At 38.3% G+C, this 27492-nt stretch overlaps 1 protein-coding gene across 1 annotated transcript; it reads left to right on the top strand.

The window, feature by feature from the left end:
- Window positions 1-83: 83 nt before the first annotated feature.
- uts2r2 (urotensin-2 receptor 2) lies at window positions 84-27492 on the top strand. The gene is made up of 9 exons (XM_053341155.1): window positions 84-255; window positions 1830-2056; window positions 5491-5566; window positions 5691-5733; window positions 7302-7366; window positions 8411-8467; window positions 8962-9115; window positions 15028-15151; window positions 26822-27492. Exons 1-9 carry the CDS (start codon window positions 188-190, stop codon window positions 26971-26973), a joined length of 966 nt encoding a protein of 321 aa, XP_053197130.1. The 5' UTR covers window positions 84-187; the 3' UTR covers window positions 26974-27492.

Genomic DNA, 27492 nt, shown 5'->3' with positions numbered 1-27492 from the left:
CGTGGTCCAATGAAAACGCCGCTTTCTCTTCAGGACAGCTAATCGGATTGGCCGATAGGCGTTCACCAGGAAGTGCAGCGGTTCAGGTGGTGGTGGCGGGGTGTATAATATGGTTAGCAGGCAGGCAGGGAGTAGACGTGCTGGACTGGGTTTTCTAAATGCTACGGAGCAGAAGTTTTGAGTCGAAATGGCGTTACCGCGACAGAGAAATGCGAAAGGCTCCAATGCAACTGAGATAGAGAAGAAAATTAAAAGGTGAGTCAACAAAAAAACGAGGGTGTGACATATATATATGTGTGTGTGTGTGTGTGTGTGTGTGTGTGTGTGTGTGTGTGTGTGTGTGTGTGTGTGTGTGTGTGTGTGTGTGTGTGTGTGTGTTAGTGTGTGTTAGTGCTAGGTCTATCACTAAGAACAAAGAGGTGGAAACCAGGATATATCTAGAAATGAATGTCAAACTGGTGCAACGCAGAGAGAAGGTAAAACATACTAATGCTACAGTTGTGTTTGCTTACTATGTCGTGACTTGGTGCTTAAAATATTTTCCACTCACTGGCACATTACATACTGTGTCCCATTTTCCTGTTAGTGTTGAGGACGAAAAGTGACCATAGTTATATCTATAGATATATAAGGTCATTTAAAAAGTAAAATAATGCACATGTAAATACAAGATAACCTCCAGACATGTGTAAAGATACTACTCTGCTTAGAACAGTAATGCATGAATGCATGAATGATGTTTTTTCCACAGAAAATTAATGATGACCACATTCAAATCCTTTTAAATGACCTCTGCTCCTTCTTCCTTATTTTGAAAACCATGAATATGCAAATATACAGTGAATGTGCAAATATACAGTCACTGGCCACTCCATCTAATTCCATCTAATGCAACAGCTCTGCTCTTGACTCCTTGTATATTCAACTTTTTTGAAGTTTCAGTTTTTGTTGACATGTTGATGATTCTACTTTTACTTTATGTTTAGAACTGAGGTCATACTAAGCATTATATTGAATGGTATTCCTAATATTTTGCCCCTCTCATGTATGTTAATGGAATGGTCAAAATATTAGGAGCGCCATTCAATATAATGCACCATAATACATCACTATCACCCACTATGACCTCAACAATAAATTATCACCTTCTTGCCAATGTCAACAAAAACTAAAACAATGTATAAACTTTCATGAATGTAGAATTTAAAGCAGAGTTGTTGTATTGGATTGAATTAGATTACACAGGCATACCTAATAAAGAGGGTGGTGACTGTATTTAATGCCAGAAGTTTAACAGCTGGACACAAGATGTTTCCTACTTCAGTGTAATGTTTATTCTCAGTGTTTGTGTACTGGAGGTTTCAGGTTTCTACATTGCACTTGTCTAAATTGCATGCTGGACCAGGATTGGCTCCAAACTAGTTGTGATGTCACAAATCATGCTTTATGCATCTGACTTTCAATGAGCACAGAGAAACTTTTTTAACTTTCAGCAGATGAATGTGAAAACAAACACTGCACACACTGTACATCATTCTGCAGAGTGAAGCTCAAATATCCAACTGTAGGATCAATAAGCACAACATAATAATTGTTAATCAGGATATAAATAATTAATTTCTATTCATTTACATTCTTATTTCTACATTTCTGAACAGTTGCATTTATTTATTTATACATTTGTACATTTGTACATTAATTTATTTTTGTATTTTTGTGATTTCTTCATGCATTATGTTTTTATGTTTTTGTGTTTCTGTGTGTTAATGAGGTGGGTGGCAGTAACTTCACTCTGTCGCTTTTATCAATTCATTTTCTGTCCTCATCAGGGGTAACGCACTACGGCAGGGATCCACATGGAGAAGTTCCCGAGGCCTCATGGCCTTGCTGCTGGTTGCTCTGTCTGTGTTTGGGGTGGCTGGGTGGCTGTACGTGTCCTCTCTGGACAGTGACATCACAGAAACATTGGTCAGCAAGAGTGAGCTGGTCTCTCCGCAGCCCAGAGTCTACAGTGTCCAGTGCTCTGAAGACTATCAGAACTACCAACGCTATCCAGGTGAGGCTCTGGATTGAGTTCTGGATCAGGCAGTCAGGCAGTTTAGACAGTTAGACAGTTAGGCGTTACCTCACAGCTGTGTAAACACTACTGGTACAAAATGAAACCTACTTTATAAGTAACTTGTTAATTCACTGTTGCATTAATGGTGTTGGATTTTGCTTTGCCCATTGTCATTATAGGCAAGGCAAGGCAAGGCAACTTTATTTGTATAAAGTTTGGTACACAAAGGCAATTCAAAGTGCCTTAAAGAGTGATTAAAACAAAAAAGTGTACAAGCTAAATAAAATAACACAACAAAAGCTTCGACTTAACTAGTAAAGGTAGGCAATATAGAATAGAAAAGTTTTTCGTTTTTTACTTAAAAGCAGTAGAGTCGAGGCTTGTTTAATTTCAGCTGGAAGGTTATTCCAGGTCCGTGTTTTATGATAACAGAATGCTGCTTTACCATTTTTTGTTCTAACCCTTGGAACAACCAGCAGGCCCCAGATGACCTCAGGGTTCTAGAAGGGTTACATGGCATAAGCATGGTCTCAGAGCCACAAAGTGATTCATAAACAAGCAATAACATTTTGAAATCAATTCTCTGGGTGACTGGTAGCCAGTGTAAATAGACCATTACAATAATCCAGTCTGCTGGAATTAAAGGTATGGGTAAGGCTTTCCAGGCCTTCTTTTGACATTGTGTGTCTCTTGCAATATTCTTTATATGGAAGTGAGCTGATGAGGTTACTGATTTAATATGACAAATACAATTTAGATTTGGATAACACCAATATTTCTAGCCTGGCTCTTAGTTTTGAGAGACAGGGAGTCAAGGTGAGATATGATATTATAACAAAAACTAAAACTGGAACCTAAAGAGGAAAATATGTTTCAAATAATGTTTTAAAATGAAATTAAAAATATTTCCTCTTAAACTGTGGAAGAGTTACAGTGTGACGCAGCAACTTAAGAAAGCCACTAGATGGCAATATTACACAGGCCTATCATAATATGACTTGTACTCTAGGAGTGCTTGACCTGTTGAAGATTTGTTCAAAGCTGCTGAAGAGAGACACTCATATAAAGTTACCATGTACATAGCAGTGAGAAGAGTATAAGACGAACGAGGCAGTACCAATGACTTTATTTGATGAAGTGAGGATGTCTACAAGGTAGTGTGAGATAACCTGCAATCACAATGTACTGTGGCATGACTTAATCTTAAAACTAAACTTAAATAAGGTTATGAAAAAAAAAAATCAACTTAAGCATCATGCTTGTCCTTGAAAATAGTTGTCTGACAAACAATCCTACCTCAAAATCTACTTACTACCTTTTTTCGGAGCCTCATTGGCAGATGGAGTTCGCTCTGTTGTCATGTAGAGGCATGACTTTAGGATATCCTAAAAATGCTACAGATTAAATCAAAAAATCAGCAGAGAATGTGTGCCAACAGATCCATTTCCATGAGACCAGAGCAAGCTCCATCAGCTGATTGAAAACAGTGTGTGCAGTTCAGAAAGCTTAAAAAAAAGCCCGTAAGAGCTGAAGGGTTTGAAGTTAAAGGAGCCCTGCGGAGTTTTTCTGTATGTAAACAGGAGTTATGTTTCCAGGAATCCTTGGTGCTCTACCTCAGGCAGCATCAAGAGGTTTATTCTGACACATCTAGAAATAGAGCAAAGGCAGGAAATGACAGTAAATAATGGTAAATACTTTGAAATGGTGCGTACAAAACAATAATGGTTCAATAATGGCTCGCATTATTGATAAAAGAGTAATTGCCATGTTGACTTCAAGCTAATTGACAAACCAGATCACTGCTTGTGAGGTCAATAGTCCAGAACTTCCCATCAGTGGGGTAATTTTGGATATATTGTGTGGCGAAGGGGTCTGATTTATCCTGTTTGTTCATGGTGCTTTTATGTTTCGATTGTACACCTGCAGACAGCTGATAACTCTCTTCCTGTTTGTCGGAGTACATTCAGTTTTTCTCATTATAATGTATTGTGTGTGTGTGTCACTGAAGACTGAACAACACATTGAGTGTATTTTTGGTAAACCTGCTCATGAAAAAAAAGCTTTTAATGGGCAAGAACTAGATGAGGTACCTTCAAATAAAAATGGTGACATAGAAAAATGAATTCTAAAATTAAATCCTGACATAGTTTAGGATGCGTAACTAACTGAAAAAGTGCAGATAAAATAACCCTTATTATAATACTTAAAAAGTAAACTTAAACTTATCTGTGCATTTTATAATAAAATAACTTGTGTAACTGTGCTCAACCTCACTGCAGCTATAAAAAAGTGCACCTAACGATCAGCCTAGAGCTACAACGATCGAATGTTAAAGTTGATTGTTTGAATGATCTTAATCTAGAACTGTTTTGCAAAATCGATTAATCATTTAAGTCATTTTCCAAGCAAAAAGCCCAAATGTGTTGGATCCAGCTTTTCTAATGTGAGGATTTTTAACCTATTTTCTGTTTTCTGTCTCATTTTTACTTGTAAATATAATACCTTTGGGGTTTGGACTGTTTGTCAGACAAAACAAGACAAGAAAGGGTTGGGCATTTTTTACTACCGGTACTTCTTGACATATCGTAGACTAAACGATTACTTGATTTATGGAGAAAACCCCAGAAGACTAATCAGTGACAAAAATATCCTTTAGTTGCAGCCCTAACACTTCTGATTCCTTTTATTTTCTATCACTAACACTTTTTGAAACTGGTCTGAATGCACTGAACAAAGCTAATGGGTGAGTGGGGCTTACTGAGCAACCAAATATTTTCTCAATTAGTGAACAATCATTTATTTATTAAACCTTAGAAATAGTCAAAATATCCATTAAGGCTTCCTGAAGCCAAAGGTGACGTCTTTCAGATTTTTTGACCATGGGGTAAGACTGCCGATGGCTGACAGAGGCAGTTTTTGTTGGCCGGTTATTTTGACATACATACGCAATACATCCCCAATGTGCTGGAAATAAACAGAAATAGTGAATGAATAATATGAAAGAAAAAAAAAATCATAGAATTCCAAACACAACTTATTTTAATGCAGACCCATCTAGAATTACAGGATAAACCCGCCTGCCAAATCTCCTGTGAAATAATACAATTTGAAACCCTTTGAAGAAACTGTTGGCAGAAATAAAAGTACAAATTGGCAGTTTATCTTATTAAACATGTGGGCTGCTTGGAGTTCAAACTGTGCATCTCCAGTGTCTAAAGAAAACACTGTGGGTGTCTCAGGATTAGCCCAATAAATTATCATTGTCAAGAAGTTGGAGGGGAACCCTGCATTTTGTGGCATTAATGAATAGAACTCCCATGAACTCCTTACCTTGCACTCTGTCTGTTTACCAGCCACTTTGTCACTCTACCCAAAGCCTCAAAAACTAGAGATACTTCCTCTAGAAGCTCTAATATTTATCTCTCTCCCAGGATGCACCCCTCTGAAGTGTGGTCGTGCAGTTACAGACAACGTGGTAACAAAGGAGGAAGCTCAGGTCCTCAGGAGGTAAAAACTGTGAAACAAGAGTACAGAGTGTGTCATTTTCCTCTCTTGTTTTTCCATTCAGTGTCTTCTCTCTGTGTGGTTGATGTGAATCATTTTTAATACTTTCTGTCTATCTGATACGCAGGCTGGCTGAGAGGGGGCTTGCGCTGGCTGGCTCAGGGGGAGGAGTGAGTATATCTCCAAATACTTTTCATTTCATTTTTCTTTTCTCAACTGTATTTTAAAGAGTCCGTATTTGTTTTTCTGCTAATTTTACCCATTAACCAATCATTGTACAGCTTTCAGTCATGTCAGTTCTTAATGAAATTAAACTTGTAGAGACTTTAAACTTGCCTGACATGGGTTATTGTCTACAGGAAAAAAAATGTTCATAGCCTTTTGTTGTTTGTTCATTATCATTATATCATAGTCAAGAAGACCTTCATGAACTAGTGGTGCTGAGAAACATTATATTAGAGTCCAGATGATACACACGTGTTGAAAGGATTTTTTAAAATTTTATTTCTTACAAGTTTGTGGACTCTCAGATGTAAAATCACCCTTGAACCTGCCAACACTGAAAGTTTTTAAAAAATAGTCTCTGCCAGAGCTTTGACATAAATACATAATTAATTGATCTATAAACAATTTTTTATACAAGATAAGGTCAATATATTTTTAACAAATCTCATGAGAACCAAAATAAAGTTAATATGTATCTCAACCCCTATCTGTGGCACTTTATTTATTTTTCATATATATATATATATACATTTATATACATATGGCATATACATATGGCTCAGTAATTTCATAAGACAGCTGGGCTGTGCAGCTTTTAGCAAATGTTACTCAAACAGTAAACAGTGTATTTGTTTGGACTCTATTTTCAGCTGTGGATTAATAACAACTGCTACTCTTGTGAGTATTTACAGCAGCAGGACAGAGTTTGTGCAACTGAGTCAGAATAAACAACAGTGCCCACGTTCATCGTGATGAAGGAACATGTCACCTGGTGCAACAGTGCTGCTCATTGATGTGTTTTTAATTGTTTGTGGAAAACAGCAGAGGTGTACAGCACAGAGGGATGAGATATATCAGGCTTTGGATACACAAACAATGTTTGTGAAAAGGACCATTCAGTTATTGCATTTGGTCTTCATGGGATTTGATGACAATAGGAAAATACAGAATAGAAATCTATTCTAATCTATTTGTCCATATTATATTTTGTTACATGACAGTTTGTTCCCTTATTTAGACTTGCTGCTGTAATTGACCTATCTTGACACTAGAGGGCAGGCTGGTACAATAAGCACAGACCTGGCTTGAGGAGCCGCTCTGGCAGATAAATCATATTCTTGTCCTAAGACGTCTGGATGTCCCTGGCATGCCCTACCCCTGCTCTCCATTCCCAGCAGGCCTGGTCCTCAGCCAATGAAGGAGCTGTTTACGAAGTGTTAAGACATTTAAGTGGAGGGAGGGGAACCAACAGGGGAACTTCTAAGAAAATGACTTCTTTTTTTTCTGGCTTGCGAAAAACAGAGCAGTGTCCCAACAGAGTTGACAAGCAATAACAAGTAAAGGGCAGAGTGAGCACACTATGAAAGGCCACCGAGGGAACGGCGCAGAGCCTCGAAACAATGACTATACCATGCATGCTCTGACCTGCATCGAACAGCCAGCACTTATTTGTCCTTACTTTTTTTACTTGTCTTTTGCACTAAGTCCTATTTTTGTCTTTTGACCCCTTTAGGCCTCCATACTGGATTTGCACTCTGGAGCGTTGTCAATGGGAAAACAGTTTGTCAACATCTACAGGTGGGAGAATGCATCTTGTTGTATTTGATCTTCTCTGTGTTCTTCCTGTGCCTCAATCAATCATTCTATCAATAGATAAAGTTTATGTGTCCCATGTGATCATATAAGGTAAAGTGAAATGTAATCCCACTATTTCCTTCAACTTTTCCATTGAAAAGAGTTTAAATAGAATTGGTATAGTGTTAATATATGTGTAATTCATATTTTAAGGGTGGGGGAGGGCATTTTTGGGCTGACCTCATTAAGGATCCTAGTGGCCTGAAGGTAGAAGCTCTTGCTGAGCCTCTCAGTTCTGAACTGGTGTATCCGGTACCTTTTTTCCCGACTGCAGCAGGGAGAAAAGGCTATCTAGGTGGTTGGGATCCTTAATGATTCTCCTTGCCTCCTTCTTGCAGTGCCTGGTGCATCTATTGTATGTTCAGCTGAACATCTTGCAAAAAATGTATCATTTCCAGAAATATATTTGCCAAAAATTGAGTTACTCATCAATCTTAGTCAGTTCTTGTAAGCTGTCCTCTACAGGTCCAGTGACCCATATGGCCCTCATTTATCACTGCCAGCCGAACTCAGTTTTGTTTGGATCATCTGCTCCTGTCTCTCCTTCTCCCACCTTTACACATCTACCCCCTCCATTCACGTCTCCCTCAGTTTCCTACCATCTCTTTCTCTCGTTCCACTGAGCAGGTGGTTGACACTGGATCCTCAGGGACCATCTGGCTGATATTAATCAGGAAATGATGATGATAGCACTTCTGCTACCGCTTCCCACCCTCCACTCTCCACTGGGGGTCTTCCTCAAACGTAGCAGTTAGAAGTTTACTGCCTGCTATGTTTGGAAGGCTGGGTGGCACACACCTACGGGTGCATTGTGCCGTGCTGCCAACGTTTAATTTATGCTAACAGAGCCCATCTCCTCTGCTCTCTTTTCTCCCCACCGCTGTGACTGTGCTTGTGTTTTTATCTGTCTGCTCTTGTGCCTCTGATTGGCTTTGTCTGTGTGTGGAATTGCCTGTCTGTGAATGTGCTGTGGGGATGTGGTTTTAGGTACTTTGGGGATCAGATCGGGGAGGTGTTCACTCAGGAGGATTTCCAGCTTTACAGGTGACTAAGGAAGCTTAATTAAAAACCAGCCATGCGTGTATTGTACTTTCTAAGAGTTCAGTGCCAAAACACAGACAGTTTTTGAAAAAGTGACACGCGTTCTTTAAAAAAAACAGAAAAATTACAGTAAATACTATCCTTATTATAACGCCTTTGGCAGCATTCTTCTATATTTGATGAGGCATTAAATGAGTAATATTGTATAATGATGCTGTTGGTCTACAAAATGAATGTTTGGATTTTTGATATACACCTGTTCAGTCATTCCTTTGCTTATCATTGTGGAAAAGATATCCAATATTGTTAAAAAATTACGTTATTATAGCAGGTTCAATCTAAAGGGTTTGTATTGATCCTCATAAACTCTTAGCTGCAGTTGAGACATCCTCTTGACGAGCATTGCTTTGACAATGCCGCCCAAAGCCCCTCATAGTATCACATCCATAAATCATACTTTCTTAACTAATTATCTTATGTGTCTTTCCCACCGCCAGGAATGTACGCAAGCGAATTCAAGCAGCTATTGCCGAGACATTTGATTTGGACCCAACTCTGATGTACCTCACCAAGCCCACCTTCTTCTCCAGAATCAACAGCACGGAAGCCAAGACCCAGCATGACGAGTACTGGCACCCACACATAGATAAGGTAACGGATAACATGTAGTCATGCACCAGTCTGTCGCACTGGATTATAAAAGTGCTGATACCGTACTGACTTCAAAAAATGCATGGTGTATGTTGGCGTTAGTTTAGATGTTGAATTGGTATTCGGAGGAAAAGCAGGGAAAAAAAAAAAAAGAAGGAGATTGGTCATCTGCTCACTATTAATTGACCGATGGATTATTTGATGGATTGTTGAGTTTGATGCACGAGGTACATTTCAGCTTTCACCTATGGTTATGACCTTTTGAATATTGACCAAGATAAATTAGGTTGTAGATACAGGTGCCTGAAATTAGTTACCTTCACAAGATGGCTAGGCTCATTCTTAAAACTCAGATGGACATCAAGAAGGAGCTTGGAATAAAACAGAATTTGCAATTAAAGTTGATGTGTTACTGGTGTTTGCTTAGGATGCTAGTGTGGTGGTTTTTCAGGCATAACCATGTAACATCTGGAATTGCCTGAGGAATTACTGTGTATATCCCATATGGCCTGGGAACTCCTTGGGATCACGTGGGAGGACTTGGCTTTGGAGAAGAGCTTGTAGGCTGATTTATTTTTGGTGTCAGTGTGTTTAAAGAAGTGCCTGTCGGATCGTAGGCAGTTTGAGTCCAACACTATTTCTTTTAACGTTCCGAAACTGTCAATCTGATGAGTACAGCCACTTCATGCAGTGATTTGGGATGTCTGCAGAGGTGTAAAAGAAGGCAGGATTTAAACTTCTCTCTGGGGGTCTCCTTTTTCATCCCTCACACTGTTACTTCCGTCATTTTTCACGTGTTCAACCCAGCACAGCAACACGTCAACGTCTTCTTCAAGGAGAGACCGTCTCAAAGTTCCCTAATCTGTTAGACAGCAGGTTTTCACCTCGCCTTCAAGTGTGGCCATTCAGAACAGGTGTGGTCAGACCACACATCATACAAATTTCAAATATAACCTGACCGTAAGCCTGCTACCACTGGGACCAGAACCCGGATAACAGCAGAAAAAGGATGAATGATATGCTTTGATATCTTTTTAAAAGGTTATCTTGATATGAATTTTACATGGTGTCTAATTAGCACCCTCTGAAGAATAGTCGTAGTAGTGTAGACAGTATTACCTGATTTTCAGATTCAAGCCTCAGAAATTCCCACTGAATACACACATACTTATACCTTTGCACACAGTAAACCCCTTTGGTCTTCTCACATTCACTTTTGCCATCAGTTCAAACAAGGAGCTCCTGCAAGTTTCAGATGTTTCTGAACCGTGAAACAGCCATTTTTACATAAATTCTTAATATAACTGGTGTTCCCCTTCAAGGCAGCTTCTTAATTTACTGTAGCCCATGCCTCTGTTTGGTTATGTAAACTCTTGACGTCATACACCGCTCATAATTTATAAATATTCATTAAGCTCTGCTTTTTTGTCCCTGCTTTTAATCTTAGTTGTTCGCTTTTTACTTTGTTTATTGTCATGAGACGTTAAAGTTGCTGTGGGATTGAGAGAAGACCTTGAGGCATGTTTTAAACATATGGGTTGTCTGGTTTGGGGAGAAAAAGTTTTAATACTTGACAAGTTATTTAGTTCAAAAAGACAGCTTATAATAGGGGGCAACCCCAGAATTGATTGAAGGAAGTTAGGAGGCGTAGACATAGGCTTGGAGGCTTTATTTACTGGCATCAGTCATAAAAGTGAAACATCTCAGTATCTATATTCCTCTGTTGTTAAATGAGAAAACAGAAAAAGGGGAGAGAGAGAAACCAACATTACTTTACTTTGCTTTTAGTATTCCTCAGAGCATAGCTTGTGTGCTGTTGCTTTGTCCTTTGTTTTCACTATCATCTCATATGGGTTTCACGGTCATATTAATATTTGTCACCTCATCTTCTCCCGCTGGCCCTCGACAGCTGGAATAATTTAATCTGGAAGGACCCACTTCTCTTCCCCATCTGTTTCTGCCGCCATTTTGGGGCTAATTGGCCAACCCAACACTCATTTAAATGTAAATGGCCTATGACGTCTTTGGTGGTGATTTTTTTTTCTCCCCATCGATCATATTGTTGTTACAGTGCCACAGCACCAGTTGTAGTATGACAGCATTGAAAGTGATTTTTATCTCGTTCATGGCAGGAATAAACTCCAATACATTATGAAACTGAATTAGAGGTGGAGGCACTAATGTGAAATTGTGGATGTTTAATTCATGACCTTGGTTTGTCTTGGTTCTGATGTAAAGAAATCCATCAGCTTGCCGATATGGCGATCATCAGCCTCTAGACCCGATTGATTTGGATTGAAATTTTAGCTTTCTGATGGGTTGATTGGAACTGCTGACCTTGAATCAATTTGCCAAAACATGTAATGGTCTATCCCCCAAAGTCTTACCTTGTGTTAAGTTTTGTATCTCCACATCTCCATGAACTGTGGAAGGGGTTGCTTATCAAAAGCCAATTGGGTAATTTATCGCCTTGTTTTTTGGCTGTCTTTGTTAAAAAACAGCATACAATGGACATGGATGTAACATTACATGTGTTCGTGTTTGTTGAAAACTCATTGAAGTGGTCCAGGAGAGCCTAAGATGATCTTCTTACCTCTTCCCTGCCAAATCTCCTCTCTTATCACCTCTTCTCTTGTGTTTTTTGTGCTTTTATGTTCACTTTGTTTAATTAATTTTTGTCTTAATGTTTGACTTATTAGGCACTAATCCTGTACCAAATCCCAATCTGCTGCTGAACACCTCAATTTCTCTTCTGGCATGATTTTTATTTGTCCATTTTAATTTTGATTCATTTTAATAAGCCTTAAATACTTATTGCAGACAAGAGAGTTAGCACTGAAAACACAAATGCTACAAATCACTCTGACAATTGTTGTGGCAATTTACCTCTTGCACTTAATGTCTGTAAGGAAAGAGGCAATTCTCAATACAGTATTGTTACACCTTTCCAGTGGGTGGATGCTGCTACATTTAGAAATTGCAAGCTATTAAATTTGTACACATAAACAACCATCCCACACTTTCAGCTGACATATACATACCTACAAATTATGTGCTGAAGTAAACACTGGCTCCTAACGTTACTTTATCTATTAAATATCATCGAAGTTGCTTGCCTTACACCAACAAACAAGGCCTTTTTTTAAATTGTCTATTTAATTGAATGTGAATGAAATCCCTAATGTCTCTCTGGTCTAGAGGTATAGCAGAGACAGAGGCATGTTATCAAAGTTTACCTTTAGGTCAGTCAAATCAATTCCTTAATCAAATATGTGACGGTGTACTCTCCTGTAATATTTCACACTTAACTCAACAGATTTAAGCAGGGATTAGGGTGTTAAATTGATCCAAAGGTTTACAAGCAGATGTTTTCCTTAGAAATTAATCAATTTTAGGATAGCCTCACATATTATTCCTAGTTCAAAATACCTTTGCACTCTGAACTGGACCTCTGTGGTTTAAGGCTGATTTACTGTAGTGCTTGCCATGCTTACAGTATACTTGCTGTAAAAGAAGATACCATTAGTATTAATCTGTCAAATGACAAAAAACTGATTTTTGACATCTGATTTTGTTCCGTAACCTAGTGCTTTTCAGCAGACTGTAAGTGGCACATGAGACACCTGAACGTGGTTATTGGGTGGCTTCGATTCCCCCTGTTCAGTTAAAGGATGAAGCACTGCTGCAGGACTGAAGCAGCAAAAGAAACTTAGATGAAGCCAAATGTCTAAATGCAAAAGCCTCTACCATGAAAGCCCCAACTTTCAGACAAATTATACTACCTGAGGCACTGTAGAGGCCAAGCAATGCCATTTGGGAAGGGAGGACAAAGAGTGAAATTGCTGCAGATGTATACAACACCACTTGGTGTATGGTGCTATTAAATGCTTTTTTTTTTTAAAGGAAAACATGCCTGGTGACTGCAAAAACACAAGGCGATTAATGAACCATTTGGCGTTCAATAGTTGCTTGCAGAGACAAACCCGATGAGGGTTATCATCTGACGCTTTAATTTCCCTCAGCTCGTTTCAGCTCCTTTTTCTCACTAGCACCAAATGACAAAGTTAGCAACTTGCTAACTTACTAATGTTTCGTTGCTTTACATTGTAAACAGCCTACTATAAAGAGAGTGTAGTATTTAAAAATCCAAACATTTCCTTCAGGTGACCAAAACAGTGCTAAAATGGCGATTTTAAAATAACATTAGACCTGGAACATGACTCCAAATTAATGCTAATGTTGCTGTCTGCTGGCTGTTTGCTAACATGTTCGCATTAATGACTTTGTAGGGTCAGTGTTGTGATTCTAGCTAATTCCACTGTTTCCCCAAGAGGGCAAAAATCATATCATGTTAGCTGTCTACCAGTTTTGAAGCTAACCCTGCAGTTTCTCAACCCTCAGTACTTAAGTTTCTCACTCATTTCCGTAATTGTTGTTGGTATGACTCCCACTTGCTGTCTTACATTGTAAACCATGAGCCAGTTTATTGCTTCCCATGCCTATACAACCTAAGGAATCCCAGTAATTGCCGAAAACGCAGCTGCAGCTAATTAAGACATTTAGAAAGGCATGGACTTCCAGACAGATGCCCAATGATAATTTGTATTAATCATGATTTTATGTAAAAAATTGCATATTGAAATTTTAGAACTCAATTGGAAACACAGTGTGTTGGCTGAACCTTCAAACTTGGTGGTTTTGAAGTTGTTTTGGTGATTCATCAAACTCTCTGCAGTTCACTTTGTTTTTCTTTCTTTGAGGTTCCATCAAGTGAAAGTCTAAAATTACATTCTGACTCGCATAAAGCCACTCCTGGTTTCCTGTCAACGTATTCTTTGATGTTTCATTACTAACACTACACACTGTATATTGGAACTTTCTGGGCTTTCATGGATCTAAGCTTCTCTTATTAGTGCTGTTGTAGCTTGTGCAGAATAAACGGGCCACAGAAGAGTTAATTTTGCATGAATGCATTTTGCTACAGCTTAAGGATCCAGCTTACACTGCTGCCTTGAGACTACAATCCATTTAGTTGCATAAAATGGTTGCACAAGTGCAACAGTCAAGTATATTCCCATTTTATGTTATGTTTGGCTATCACAAGGTTCTTGTTAGTGCAGCAGCTAACTGCTGATTTTCTTTTTCAAATAAACCACCTTCTTGTATTTAATCAATCCCAATGGTATATTGAGAAGAACAGTTCAGGTTCAAGTATGGAGTGAGCAGTAGGTATCCTCTGAGAGATTCCAATAACCAAACATTACTCTATTTAAAATAGTTGTGTTGTATCAAATGTTGATTAAATTGGTGGTCATGAATTTTCTGCCAGTGTTCATTTTTAAGTTTTAAATATGTTAAAGCAATGTTTGTCCGTTGATTGGATGGTCCACCACGTTGGTCCAGACTGAAATATATCTTGACGACTATGAAATGAATTGCAATGAAATTTGACATTTCTGGTCTCTGGACTTTGGTGATCCCCTTACTTTTCCATCCGTTTTCACTTATCCTGACATCTATTTGATGCATTGGCACAACATTTGTATACACACACATTCATTATTCCAGACGATGTATCATGATGATTTTTCCCTCTACTGCCATGATGAGATTCACATTTGTGGTTTTGAGTGAAATTTGACAAATACTGGATATATTGCCATGAAATTTGGTGCAGACATTTGTATCCTCTCAGGATGAATTGCAATCACTTTGTTGAACCTGTCTCTTTTCTAGCACCATAATTAGGTCAAAACCCGAATTTGTCCAATACTTGATATTACAATCAGCCTCAGCTATGCTTTGTTTATAGTGTGTTATGCTAACACACTTAAGTAAAATGTCAAACATAGTAAATAGTCTACCTGCTAAACATGCACATGTTAACACTGTTATTGTTCATTTTCTGTTAGGTGACTTATGGCTCTTTTGACTACACCTCCCTCCTCTACCTGTCTGACTATGGCTCTGACTTCACTGGAGGAAGATTTATCTTCATGGACCAAAACGCCAACCGGACAGTGGAACCACGGGCAGGTAACTACCAGCTGTTAAAGAGTAAAGCTGATCAAATAGACAAGTAAAACTGTTTCCAGCCTCAGCTTTAGACAGTGATGCTTGACCTGGTGTAAAGCCAGGTATAGTAAATCCAGTCTATAGGTGGTGACATCTTGTAACCCGTTGCATAGGCTGTATAAATCTATTAAACTACACTTAAAGTAACTGATGCAGGACAGATAACGGATTTCATGAACACAGTGAGGTTTAAAATTGTAATAGCTTTATTCAGCTGCATTAGGGAATCTGGAGGTGGTTTTAGTGCACACATGTGTAGCAAAGTGGGTGTAATCCTCTGTAAGTGGGTAATCAGCAGCATGGACTACTGCACTGTGGAGGTGCAGGGGATTAGGCTAAACCTCTCTTATAGTACCCGGAGGGTTAGACATAACCATATTTTGATCTGTAAGGAAATACAGTGGTCTGTGTCTGTTAATACAGTCTATATATAGAGAGAGAGCGTAAAGAAAATGTGTGAGTAAATGGACATTTTAAAGTTTCTTATGCAAAAAGGTCATGACAAAAGAAGTCATACAGAGTTTTAGGGACAATTTCCTGGAGTACCGTGGAACTTCAGAGGTAAATGTGAGGTATTAAAAACCAAGAGAATTGGACCAGTTCTCCGGTGAGCTTGTGGGAAATCAGGAAAGTTTCCGTTCTGGTCATTTTAAAGGAATGTGCCAGACTGAGTTTGCGAACTTCTTTAAGATGACCGTGGAATTGAATGGTTAATTTTCAGCCCTTTTTGCTATGCCAATTTCACCACGCGATCCGGTCTAACTTTTCAACGTTATTGTCCTCGGTGTGGAAAGTCTGTCTAGCAGCCAGTTGATACACAGATCACGCACACCTCTGCAATGTCTCTGAGCTCAAAACCAACACAGAGAGATCTGGGAAGCATTCTGGTTTACTTACTGAATGTCAAAGAAAAGATGTGGAATTTCACATGAGGGCCAAGCTGGAAATCCTCTGTATAACTCGTGTCTAGTCAATTTCATGCATTTACTGTAGCCTAAAATCATAACATTTTCTATGTGGGTTTTACAGTCTGAATAACATACGACACGCTTTATCCTTCTATGCTTGATTGAGGGGAAAAAGAAAAAAATCCACAAAATTACTTTAATGAGAGTAGACAGAATAATTACAATAGTCAAATTACAATGTACAGAAACAGAATGACAATGTAAACATGTATTTATCATAATAATATTAATGAAGGTCCTCTGCAGATATGTTTTAAGATACAGTAGCAGTCAAGCCTTTGGACACAATTTCTTACTCAAGAGTATGGAAAGGTCTGTCTAACCCTTTTAACTGGTACTGTATATGAAAATATGAATAATAATTTGAGTGCAATGTGTATTTTCCTCAAGTTCAAGTCCTCATTAAAATGCTAAAATTACATCTCCCCCTTCTGCTTAAAAGTCCAGAATATGCAAATATTTTTCATTTCACAAGTGTAACTGGTAAACTCCTTCAACTCTCAAGTCCATTCTCAGTGTGTGTGCACTAGAGGCTTTGTGAAGTTTCCATATCACACTTGTATAAGTTGCATATTGGACCACGATTAGCTCCAAACTAATTGTAATGTCACAAATCACGCTGTATGTACAGCAGATTTAAGGTGAGCACAGAGAAACTTTTCTCCTTCAGCAGATGAATGTGAAAACAAGGTCAAACATCCAGCTGTAGGAACTATAAACAAAGGCATTTTTGAGTGGAGGGGGACCATAAATCAGTGTAATCATATGTGTCTGAGCAATGGAACAAGTGGAGCAAATGCATCTCCATTATTCAATTAGTGGAAGCAAAGTTCTGGTTTTGCTACCACACTTGCTACCACTGTCTTTTAAAAAATAAACTTATCATCATACAGGCCCTGCAATTACGAGATTATATTTAAGCAGCCTGCATCAATGGTTATTCTACTCTATGCAGCAACTGATAAAAACAAGTTATGAAAAAACAGATGTTTTAGACTGACAGTGCAGTGAGAGACAGAGCAGCGCTTGTGTCTGAATTAAGAAACAGTAAAATGTTCAGTGATGGGAAGTGACTTACTTAGACTTCAACAGACCACTTTGTTTTAGTTTAAGTTTTTGTCAGACTTTGAATGGAAGCATTTTTCTGTACAAGGAAGCATCACTCTGTATAATAATGTTTCACCCAGCCACTCTGCACTGTGCTTTCATTATTATGGTTATTCTGTCATTTTCTCATACAGGGTAGAGAGGCACAAGTTAAGTCTTTTAAGTCACTTGAGTTGAGCATTAAAATAGTCCTTGATTTGAGATCACGTAGGTTATAATGATCTGCTTTTGAACTACTTCAGCTGGTACTGCTATTGAGAATATCAAAAACTAGAACCTGTGTGTAAAATAAACAGATGGGACTGGCATGAGAGCTTTTGTGAGGCCTTTTCATCCAGATTTTATGTATTAAGAAAAGCCAGGTATAATTATCCTAATTATATTGTGATTGTTTAACCTTGAATAACCAAGTAACCTGCAACCTACTACCATTTTAGGCTGCACAATGTTTTTATAAATATAATTTCAAATATGAAATAACCATTCTTCTAATAACCATTTCCTCTCCTTATCCAACCAATGCTATACTGTTCTTGATGCATTCTTGGTTTTCATAGCACCCTCAATCTAGCTAATCTAGACTAGTAGAAATGGCCGTTTCCTTGATTAAATCTAAGAGATTATGTGATGTAGAAATGCATGAAATTTGTTTTAAATTACAATGTTTTTTCTGGGTGAGGGCCTTCCTTTTGTGGAGCAGTTTATACAAAAGTGGAGGGTTGTATGAAAGTGGAATGTCGGCTCTGTCAATACTGTTTTCTACTTGTCAGTGGCACAAATTTACATGTTCAGGGAAACACTTAGAAATGCAACTCTTTTAAATGCTGATGTGACTGAGCCTTTAAAGATTTTCAGAGAAGATGTCAGCATTGTATAAATAGAAGTATAATATGAAATAACCCGTCCTTGATCATATCTCCTGCCCTGTTCTCTGAAAACAGTATTGCACCTCTCCTCCCAAGGATGTTACCTCTTCCTGGAGTGTTATTTCCTCCCTGTCATATCTGACAGTAAACCATCCTCTGACATCTCCCTTTACCTTGTCCCTTCCTCCACTTTCCTTCCATGCTCTTGCTTTCTTGTCCTCATCTCACCCTCTTGTTCATCAGCTCTTACCTTCTTATCCAGTTCCTCTGCCACTTTTAATCAATCCACTCCATCTAACTCCCCATGTGCCAGTCAGACACAAGCTCCTCACTCAGTCAGTGAGCAAGAGTTTGGGCAACTCACAGTGTCCTATGAAGGATTGGTGAGGGATGTTGACTGAAGGACATACGGTAATGAAGAGTGACTGCAACTTGCCTGGCGCCTCACCTCCCGTGACAGGTTTGTGTGAATTGCGTAGCCAGCTTGCATCAGTGGAGTGAGAATAACCTCCACACAGCAGAGAGAATGGTGACAGGCTGGTCCCAAACCCAATGATGATGAAGAAGAAGAAGAAGAATGGAAGGGATTTGACAAGAGGGGAGCAGAACGAGTTCTTTCTAATTCTCAGTGGAGCATTTAAAAGAATCTAAATATGACAGACCTGTCAAAGAACCCATCCACTGTCACTGTGATTTTTATTTAAAGAGATGCATCAAGGAGGAGGCACAGCAAAAAAAAAGGCCATGCATAATACATCAATGGCCAAGAGCATTTATTTTGCTCTGCTAAAACACACCTTTGCCTCATTGACAATCTCTTGCTGTTGCATGCTGGGCAGTTGATTGACAGGTTAAGACTTGTTGAGATTCTGATCCTCATATCTGGACAGTTGATTAGTTCACTGAGATAATCACAGCTCTTTCCAGGTAACAGTGACGAATAAGGTGTAATTATAACTCCAGGAAGACAATCAGGACTTGGCTATCAGGAAGAGCAAAAGTCGAGAAATTAATGACAGTGAGCATCAGGCGGATGGAGGAGGAAAAAGAGTGGAGGATAAGAGGAGAGGAGGGGGACAGGGAGACAGATGACTTATGGATTTTGCTGAATGTAAAAGCGTGCCCCATAGGGAAAGGAGAGAGATGGGGTAAAGGGTGGGCAAAGACAGAAAATGGCCAGGAGATAAACGACGAGTAGATATGTGATAGAGAGATATGGTGTTTGGCTGGGAATGGCTGATACAAGCGGAGCAACAGAAGGGCAAAGAGCGAAAAAAGGCACATCTGCCAGTCAAGAGAGCCAATATGGGTTAACTTGCCAGCTTAGAGAACCACAGGGGGATTAGATAACCTCAGCAGGGCTAAAACCACCAGCTTGACCTTGGCGGCGGCGCCTCTGCAAGCATACAGAAACTGATTACAGTGGGAATGTGTCTGGACTGCTTCATGGTGCATAATAGGGCTGATTCACATTGTAATGCTCTTGCATCTACATGTGATATTAAATAAGGGTCGCTAACTAAGAGTTATTTTCATTATCGCTTGATCTCGCAGTTATTTTAAGAGCGTAAGTGCTGGACTACTGCACTTCCATGCAGTTTGGATAACTCTCAAGAGGCTTTGATTAGTTTGAATGATCAAATTACAGGCAAATTTACATCATGAAATCATGACTTTCAAACCATATTATGAGTCCCTCTCAAAAAGCATTCCACATTCTCTATTATGAAACCTGTAGCTTCTTTGTTGTTAGCCCCTTTGTCAAACATCAATTTCTTTCAAACTCTATAGACGCTTCAGGCTTTCTGTTATAAATTTGTAGTATCCAATCCAAGCAAAGTTAACTGATGACACACCAGGGTTATTTCTTCAGACCACAGAAGACATATCAAACTGTGACTACTCCTAATGATTGGTAAACTGACCTTATTAAAAAATATATAGGTGGAGTTGCCCTTTAATCATTTAAAATGGCATAAATTACTGAAAGGGTGTCTTCACATTCCTTCACATTGCTTCCTCGTTTAACCGACCGACAGACTATAATGCAAAGCTATTAAATTCAAAATGTTAAACACAAAAAAGTGAGACTGACTTCAGTTGAGTTGCTTTGTTGGTAAGCCTCCCAGATCTCTTCTCGTCTCATGATCAAATGTTACAATGTTGGATTCATTCATTTTATATTAAACGTGGCCAACATATCAAATAATGAAGTCAACATATGTAGAATCCCCATAAGCAAAAAGTATCGACTTCAGACTGCCCTCAATGCTGTTTTTTTCTACTTTTAGCCTTACTTGATGTCAGCTTGTGACAGAATTTGTTTAAATGGTCATCTAATCCACACACAGTGCAAAAGTTCACTACCACTCTGCTATTATTATGGCATTTTTCCAATGTCTTGGGGGTAATCATGTAAATTTGTCACAATAAAAGTCATTTAAAAGCTTTTAATCTGAAGCAGTAAAGCAGGAAATATTGGGTTTGCTTCGGCAGTAACTCAATAGAATAGAATAGACTTTGTCATCCTGTGCCATGCCTGAATATGAGAAATATAAAATAGACTGTAATAAATACACACCCTTACACAATCATCCCAATTCAATAAATATATAAAACACATGGGCTCACTGGAATTAAACAGGAGCTAAGACTGCCTGTTAAGAGACAGAGGCTGAACTGACAGGCTGCATAAAGCATGCAACTGAACTGTGAGTCACACAAAGCTACTCCCTCCAGTGGGGTCCCAAAATAGAAATATGGAGCTGGAAATTAGCACAATAGGTCCCCTTTAATTGATAGATGTCATCTTGATGATGATAGATGACGCCCACTAAACATGCTGGCTTTACCTGTATAATAGCACCTCTGCTCTTTTACCGAAATGTCAAATTTCGATTTCATAAAACTGTATCTGTCTTCTTGATGTTTGTTGAGGTAGTGTTTGTGAACCGATAATTGATTGTATATATTCATTTTATACATAAGCATAAATATTGTAAACATGTGACACCACTGATGAGAACAGCGCCAGCCTCTACAGGCTTATATAATTATCAGCCCTCTCTAGGGTTTTAAATTGTAGCTACGGGTTAAGTCACACAGTCAACCAGGTAGATAAATCAGGGAATGCTATTTTTAAACTGGCTTTTAATGTCAACGTCACGCTGTGTCATCTACTTTTAAGTTTTTAACATGTGTTTCCTAATGTTCTTGAGAGATTCTCTTAGAACCTCATTCCACCCTCCCTAGAGATGCCTCACAGCCTGTGTGATTCATCCTCCACTAATTATGAATCTGTGGGAGTAATCTATGACTGGACAGTGCATCCATATTGTACATGTTGTGACTGTGCTTGTAGTGTTAATGAGTATTTTGCTCCAGCGGAAACATGAAGGTTCAAATCAGTGATGTGCAGCTTTTATTAAAAACTAAAATAGACTGGAGGCATGAACCAGGAAGCAGGAGTCTTTTTGATGACAAAGTGAAGTAGTTGTTCAATGATAGCAACTAGATTAACAGTGAATTAAAACTTAGAAGCTATGATTCTTAACCACGGTTTATACTTGAAGGAAAGAAAAAACTCACATTTTAAAAACCTCTTTGATTTAGTGCTCCAAATAAAGTAGTATACTATTTCTGCAGTGCGTTTCCCATAGATCACATCCATCAATCAGTGATTCAAGGCGTGTTTGTCATCAATTCCTGTTAATTAGATTTTCTGTAGGTGACTTTTGTGTCTTTCTCTGTCTCTTGTCTCTCTGTCTCTGAGCTGTGGCTGCTTCCCAGCTATTATTCTGTTCACTCAATACAAACTAAAAATGTAAAATGCATTAGCTCTTCTGCAAATGTCAATAAAAACCTAATGTAAAAAAATCAGGCCACTTTTTCAATTACTTAAAAATAGCTTAAGCAATTCATGTTTTTGGAAATTTCCTATTAAGGTTGATAAAAGAGTGCATTACCACAATTTTCTGGGAACAAGATAGCTTTTTTGGCATGAGAATTTCTGAAACAAACAAATAAGTTGGCTACTTTTAACTAAAATACTCTGCAAAATGGGCCTGGGCCACCCAAGTTCATATTGTGTAATCTGTTTTTCACTCTACGTTACGTCTTCCATGTTACATAGAGAGCCATTATATACCACTTGTTCCACATTTCAAAAGTAAATTAGACTTTTTGAAATCCACTCATGGCGGTGGTTGGTTATCTTTGTCATGACATTGCTTTTCTATCACATCTTCAGAATTGGCTTACGTCTTGTCAAATCTAAATTCGTCCACTTCTGTGTTGGTGATGAGAGGAACCATTAGCAGGGCAGACACTTAAATGAGAAAGGGGAGTGGGGGGAGTTGAGAGGTTTCGTCAGACCTTTTTTTTTTTTTTTTCTTTTCCACAGAAAAATTAAGGCAAAAACCAACATAGTATGGACTCAGGCCACCACAAACCTCCAGAACAGCTTCGGTGCACCTAGCCAAGTCTGTGGAACTCTACTGAAAGGATGGACACCATTCTTTCACAAGACATTCCCTCATTTATATAAACAACTTTAATTTAATCAGGTAATCTCATTACGATCAATATGTCTTTTGCAAGAGAGACCAAAGCACGGCTGATGGAAAGAAAAACAAATGTAGCCAGACACAACAAAAGGACATGGAGCTTCAGAGACATTCACCGACATCACTAAATCAATTTAAAGATTAAAGTTTATATTTAATGGTATAATGGAGATGGTGGTAGAAAGCATTGTCTTACATGTTGGTCCAACATTTTTATTTGGTCTTCAGTTCAGTTGAGATCTGGTGACTGTAAAGGCTCCTGTCTTTTATTTATATAATTTTCATAGTAACCAAACCATTCAGAGATCCCTGATGCACACAACCATCTGCATTTCATATATTTCTCCAACTGTAGATGTGTAACCTTAAAAAAAACAAGAATATGATAAATACACTACAAGACTCTAGCACATACAATAGGAAACATGAAAAACAACAATGAAGTACTATATATACCATACCATACATAAGTCGGTGATTACATTTTTCAAGTAACTGGTGCAACACTGATTGAGACAGAAATGTGACGGGTAAACACTTACCCATCAGTGCAGAATACAATAAAGTAAAGCAAGCAACTATGACAAGTGTATGTAAAGAAAGACTGCAACAATTGCCACATCTGGTTAGCTAAATTTAAACAGCAATGACCATTTTAATGGAGTTATTGCTTTACGAAATGTACTCTTTGTTTACTCATTTGGGTAGGTTAAGAAATCCTGACACCCACCACCACTTTCAGAAAGCTAATGGAGCAGTGGCACATATCAGAAATCCATACAATAATAAAATATTTGCTTCACAAATCCAAATGAGCTTCAACTCATTACATGAAGTGCCTATAGTCAGATGCACTGCAGGGTACTACAGAGGTTCGTCTCAGCTAAAATGCCACTAACAAATGAAATGCCAAAAGTTAAAACTCTCCAGAGGTATTTTAGTGGCTGATATTGGTATTCAGTCTTTTAAAATGGTCCCCCTAACCTAACATCAGTTTTTTTTTTTTTTTTTTTATTATACCAGGAGGACTCCATGAGATGAGCAGCACAACTCATGCCTCAGATGCAAAATTGAGACAATGACTCTTGTACACATGTTTGGAAATGAACTAAAACCATTACTGGGAATCAAGGGTTCATAGATTTTTCTCCTCTAGACTTATACTGCGAGCAAACTGCTCCCCTCTGCCATTTGATAAGAGGCAGAGTTTATTAAAACAGCCTTGATTCCTGGAAACATTGCCATGGCTTAGGGGAATAAAATTCCCACTTCTACATGACTCAAGAAAATACTTTCATATATAGTCTCAGTAAGATTGTTTATCTTCTCACGCAATCTAGACCCCTCAAATATATATTGAAACGACTTCAGGCATTATTTGGTAAATTACAGTTGGGTACATAAGATAACTACTTGTGTGACAGCAGTTACACAGTTTATATTTTCCATTTGAAGAGATAATGATCAGATACTGCTGTTGTCTGGAGGAAATAGACATAATTTACCACATTATTTTCTCAATCATCAGGTATTTCTTTTTTTTTCCTTTTTCCCTTTGGGCACACGGCTATTGTAGGTCTGGAGTGGGGATTAAATGAGAGAAGCAATGTTGTTGCAACAGTGATGGTTGAAATCCCTCAATATCCTGTAGATATTGTAAAGCTTTTACCGTTGCCATAGAGCTACAGCTTATATGACCTGCTAGAACTATGAAAAGTTGCATGAAATGTATGTATTGATAAGTTTGACTATTTGTTGTGTGGCTTTTTTTTAAAAAATAGAGCTCCCTGTCGTAAAAAAAATAAACCACACCAATTCATGGCAGAGTATACATGAAATCCTACTAATATGGTATCTCCATAGAAATACCTTAGAAATGTATGTCCAAATTTGTGTTTAAGGAGTAAATATAATTGATTTGATTGATTGATTCAGGCAATATTTTAACACTCATACAAATATTGTGCTTGGAATGTTGTTTTCACACAAAAGGTCAATTACGTAGTTAAAAAATTCTCAAAATTTAATTTTTCTCCTCTTTCTACATCTTTGAAAAATCCAGAATCTGAAGTATGAGTACAGGAGGTTTTCAGATTTACTCACTTGTATAAGTTGTATACTGGACCACGATTGGCTCCAAACCAGTATGATCATAGGTACTTGCATTAAGATTTAAGATGAACGTGGAGAAACTTTCCTCCTTCAGCAGGCATGTGTGTAATGTGTACATCATTCTTCACAGTGACAAGGACAGCACCCAAGTGAAGTAACAATACATTTTTTAGTGCAGGGGGCCTTTTAAGAGTTCTTTTTTTTAGCATCATTCTTTGGTTTATATTTTGTTGAGAGTTTTCATATATAACATATTAATATATGAAAAATTTGTATCTGGGGTTGGTAAAAAAACAAAATATCCAAACATATGAGGGCTGGTCTTATCGGTAGCATAGACTACTGATACTGAGATAAAATGTTGAATCTGTGAACAATGTCCTGTAAATGCCCTGGAAATAAGTGATTTTAATTAGTGTGAACCCTGTGAATTCCTCTGTGAATAACACTCCATTGTGTTGCAACTAATCTGCTCTGCCGAATGTAGTGAATCTGCTGGGTCCTTCACAGTAAACACTTGGAACGCTTACACTGACAAGTGCAAGGGATTATTTTCAGAGATTATTTCATTGTGCAGTTATCTAAAGCCGTGTGGCTAATTTGAGCACTTGAAAATGCCCTCTTTTTCAATGACAGAAAACAAGCAGACCACCACTTATTGTCTTGCTGTTCACACTCTTTTGTTTGTGCATTAATTCTTCGTTTTACCCATTCTTTGGGTTTTCAGTGTAAATTCCATTGTTTAACTCTGAGCATTGATTTCCCCTGACATCCTCAACTAATGCCTCACCGGGGGGATTTACACACACGCACACACAGAGATTGGGGCACAATAATTCCAACTTTTTATTCATATTCACATAATGAGATAACCCCTTCAAAAGGCAAAGAAAGTAGAACTTTTATAACGAAACAAGTGTCTGAAAACTTTTCAAATATAAATCTCTTCATTATAGGATACAGCTGCAGACTAGCTATGTAAACATAAATGAAAATGTCTATTTAAGACTGAGCAGGTTTTGTTTAGAAGGAACCAGGCTGGCTGTTTAATGGCAATAGCTCATTAGCTGGCCCAGCGAAGAAAACTCTCTCATAAATGAAGAGAATTTACCCCCCGAGGCAACTTCACCAAACTCACACTGTGTGTAGATCCAAGGAAAAGAACATTTAAAATCAGACAGTCAAAGGAATGCATTTCAGCACTTGCTAAAATACTGTCCTGGAATGAATCGAGCGTGTCCTTATATCAACTTCATCTCTTCATGGTTCCAGCTTCTTTCTTTTTCTTTGTCACGCTGTCTCTACAAATTGCTTTCACACATTTTGGGAAAAATTCTTATTTACTCTCTTTTCTTTCTTCCTTTTTAAAATCTTATGTTTGTGCACTAAGTACAGAGCAGGAGTCAGGGCATGGTTAGCTTAGCTTAGCTTAGCATGGAAAGTGGAAAAAGTAAACGTTTAGTTTGGCTCTGTTAAAGTTGTTAATGTTGTAGAATATTATGAAGTCAGGAATGTAAATGTACCTTTTTTATGTTTTTATTTTAAGGGGAGTTATGTTCATGACAGACAAAAGTTTAGCTGTAGTCAGTACGTGCGAAGTGTAGCTTAGCATAAAAAGTAGAAGCAGGGGAAAAGCTAGGCAGGTTCTGACAAAAGTCCAAAAATATGCCTTCTAACACAACTAAACTCAATTTAAATGCCAAATTTCCTCATTCAGTGATACACAAATACAAACATAAAAACAGTAGCTTGATTTATTGACTGTTGTAAATAGCTTCAACACATAACTTCTAATGGTCTTTTTTACATTTATGTTCATGTATGAGTTAAACAATATATAAAACATCCTGGCTCCAGCTCTGTACAATACACAGATTATATCAGATTAATATCAATCTTTTTATCTCATTTATGGAAATAAAGCAAATACTTCCCACAACATTAAACTATTCCTGTTGAAACATTTTTCTCTCCTCTTTTCCTATCCATTCCCTCCTTTCCCTCCCTTCCCAGGACGAGTCTCTTTCTTCTCTTCCGGCTCGGAGAACCTCCACCGCGTAGAAAAGGTGACATGGGGGACGAGATACGCCATCACCGTGTCCTTCACCTGCGACCCTGCACACGCCATCTCCGACCCCGCCATGCCCGAAGGCACCCATGGGTGACGGTGACAGCGCTGCCCACTGGCTTGGTGAAGCCCTGCAGTAGAGATTGGGAGCGCGGGGGTAGGGAAAGAAAGAGGGGAGGAGAAGAGCGATGAAGTGAGATTTTATACGTCGGTTGTACTTGCAACAATCATAAACTTTAGCTGCACGGGCAATATCTGTAATTTATTTTTATATTGTAGATATTGACCTGCTGTCTGTTATGATTGTGCCGCAGAAAATAAGGCCACATACTTGCACCCTCTCTTTTGTTAGAGGTCTTTTCTTATTTTTTAGACCCTTGTCTATTTTTATCCAATTTTCTACAGCAGTAGCTTTTTTTTAAATCATAATCGCTGGTATTAGACCTGTTTGGGTTCCCCACAGGTTTCCACAATCCGCTCTTCTTGATCGTTGGGGGTTGGCTTCAGCAGAAATTGCCTCTCGGCTAAAACGGTTTCAACAAGGCTAAAGTGGGATTGTGTATTTTCGGCATGTCTGTGTATTTTTGTTATTTTAAGAAGTGAGCTGTCAATTCCT

The sequence above is a fragment of the Scomber japonicus genome, chromosome 20, assembly GCF_027409825.1.
Source record: "Scomber japonicus isolate fScoJap1 chromosome 20, fScoJap1.pri, whole genome shotgun sequence".
Lineage (NCBI taxonomy): Eukaryota > Metazoa > Chordata > Actinopteri > Scombriformes > Scombridae > Scomber > Scomber japonicus.
Note: the sequence above shows the minus strand (reverse complement) of the source record. Positions and strands in the feature narration are given on the sequence as shown.